General features: G+C 41.3%; 1 protein-coding gene across 1 annotated transcript; it reads right to left on the bottom strand.

Annotated features, from left to right (window-relative positions):
- Nucleotides 1–271: 271 nt before the first annotated feature.
- LOC101693092 (olfactory receptor 4F3/4F16/4F29-like) lies at nucleotides 272–1210 on the bottom strand. The gene has a single exon (XM_013055356.2). The coding sequence runs from the start codon at nucleotides 1208–1210 to the stop codon at nucleotides 272–274; it is 939 nt and encodes a 312-aa protein (XP_012910810.2).
- Between the last annotated feature and the right edge of the window lie 569 nt (nucleotides 1211–1779).

Below are 1779 nucleotides of genomic sequence, written 5' to 3' on the forward strand. Positions count from 1 at the left end.
CTTTTATATGAAGTATATTTGTATGCTTCACATAAATACTGTTCCTTAGGAATTTAGTCTTGAGATTACTATAATAATTGGTTTAAAAATACTTCCTGTGTAGCTCTTTTCATAACTGAATGTCCCTTCCCCCTGCATGAAAGATAAAATAGACCCAGTATCAGTGTGTATAATCAAATCAATGTAAGACAAACAAGAGCTTTTCTCTGAATTTGACCACCAGTAATGAACATCAGGAATCAACAAGGGCTCTTCACAATACTGGCATCACTTAAGAGATCTTCCTGTAATTCACTAGCTGTCTGCATACTCTCCTCATTGCCACCTTCATTTCTTGATTCCTGAATGTATAGATGACTGGATTCAGGAAGGGAGTGAGAACAGCATCAAAGATGGCCAGAAACTTATCCAGGTGTATGGTGGGAGTTGGCCATGTATAAAAAAAAATCAAAGGACCAAAGAACAAGAATACCACAGTGATGTGAGCTGAGAGTGTGGACAGAGCCTTAGATGAACCAGCTGAAGAGTGTTTCTGAACAGTGAGAATGATGATGATATAGGAAATGATCAGTATGAAGAAGGAGCCAACAGAAATGAATCCACTATTGGCTGTGACCATAAACTCTAGTTGGTAGGTGTCTGTGCAGGCAAGTTTGATGAACCGAGGCAGGTCACAATAAAAACTGTCCAATACATTAGGACCACAGAAGGGCAAGTTTACCACAAAAGCCAGTTGCACCACAGAGTGGATGAGGCCAGTCATCCAGGCAGCCACTAAAAAGAAGATGCACATTCTTGGGCTCATGATGGTCAGATAGTGGAGAGGCTTACATATGGCAACGTATCTGTCAAAGGCCATGGCAATGAGCAGCACCATCTCCACACCACCAATGACGTGGATAAAGAAGATTTGAGCGATGCAGCCACCAAAGGAGATCACCTTATGCTTTCTGAAAAGATCATAAATCATCTTGGGAGAAGTGACTGAAGAAACTCCCAGGTCAATGAAGGAGAGGTTGGCCAACAGAAAGTACATGGGGGAGTGCAAGTGAGGGTCACAAGTCACAGTGAGCATGATGAGAGAGTTTCCCATCATGCTTGCCACGTAAAACGTGGAGGAGAACACAAAGAGGAGAAGTTGGATATCCCAGGAGTTGGTGAGTCCCAGAAACACAAACTCTGACACCACAGAGTGATTCATTCTATCCATTGGCTTTGTTGGCATGGCTCCCTGAAGAAGGACAATAGGAGAAAATGTCAATTATACTAATTATTGATTGGGAGAGAAGTCAAAAATATGAAAGCCTGTTTCTACTATAGCATTAGGACCTACCTGATAAGTTTATGGCCTCTCAACTGCGATTATCCAGAAGAATTGGAGCTGTCTTGTGGAGCTGCTCTCTACCACCAGGTCGTCTCTGCATTTGATACCCTGCGCTTCCTCTCAGGGTTGATGCCATGATTCCTCACTCATGAGATATAACATAGTCAGCATGAGCTAAACCTTTTGATTTGGGGTTCAAAACTAATACAATCTGGCCCCAGTCACATAGAACTAATCACTGTTGCAATCCCTTCCAAGTCCATAAGTCTTTATCTGGAAGACAGACCCTTCTTCTCTTCTATCCCAGCCCCCCACTCAGGGAATATATTCATCTTTAATATTACTTAATATTTAATATTACTTAAATGTTTACAACATGTACAAAGTCTTGCTTTATTATTACTAACACTTTTTACTGTCCCTTGTTTTAAATGAACTGAGTACAGTCCTAACTC

This window comes from Mustela putorius, unplaced genomic scaffold (genome assembly GCF_011764305.1).
Source record: "Mustela putorius furo isolate JIRA1106 unplaced genomic scaffold, ASM1176430v1.1 tig00003898_pilon_pilon_pilon, whole genome shotgun sequence".
Lineage (NCBI taxonomy): Eukaryota > Metazoa > Chordata > Mammalia > Carnivora > Mustelidae > Mustela > Mustela putorius.

Excerpts from the sequence above, each read along its gene's own strand:
- LOC101693092 (XM_013055356.2), bottom strand. The coding sequence starts at position 1,210 with ATGGATAGAATGAATCACTCTGTGGTGTCAGAGTTTGTGTTTCTGGGA.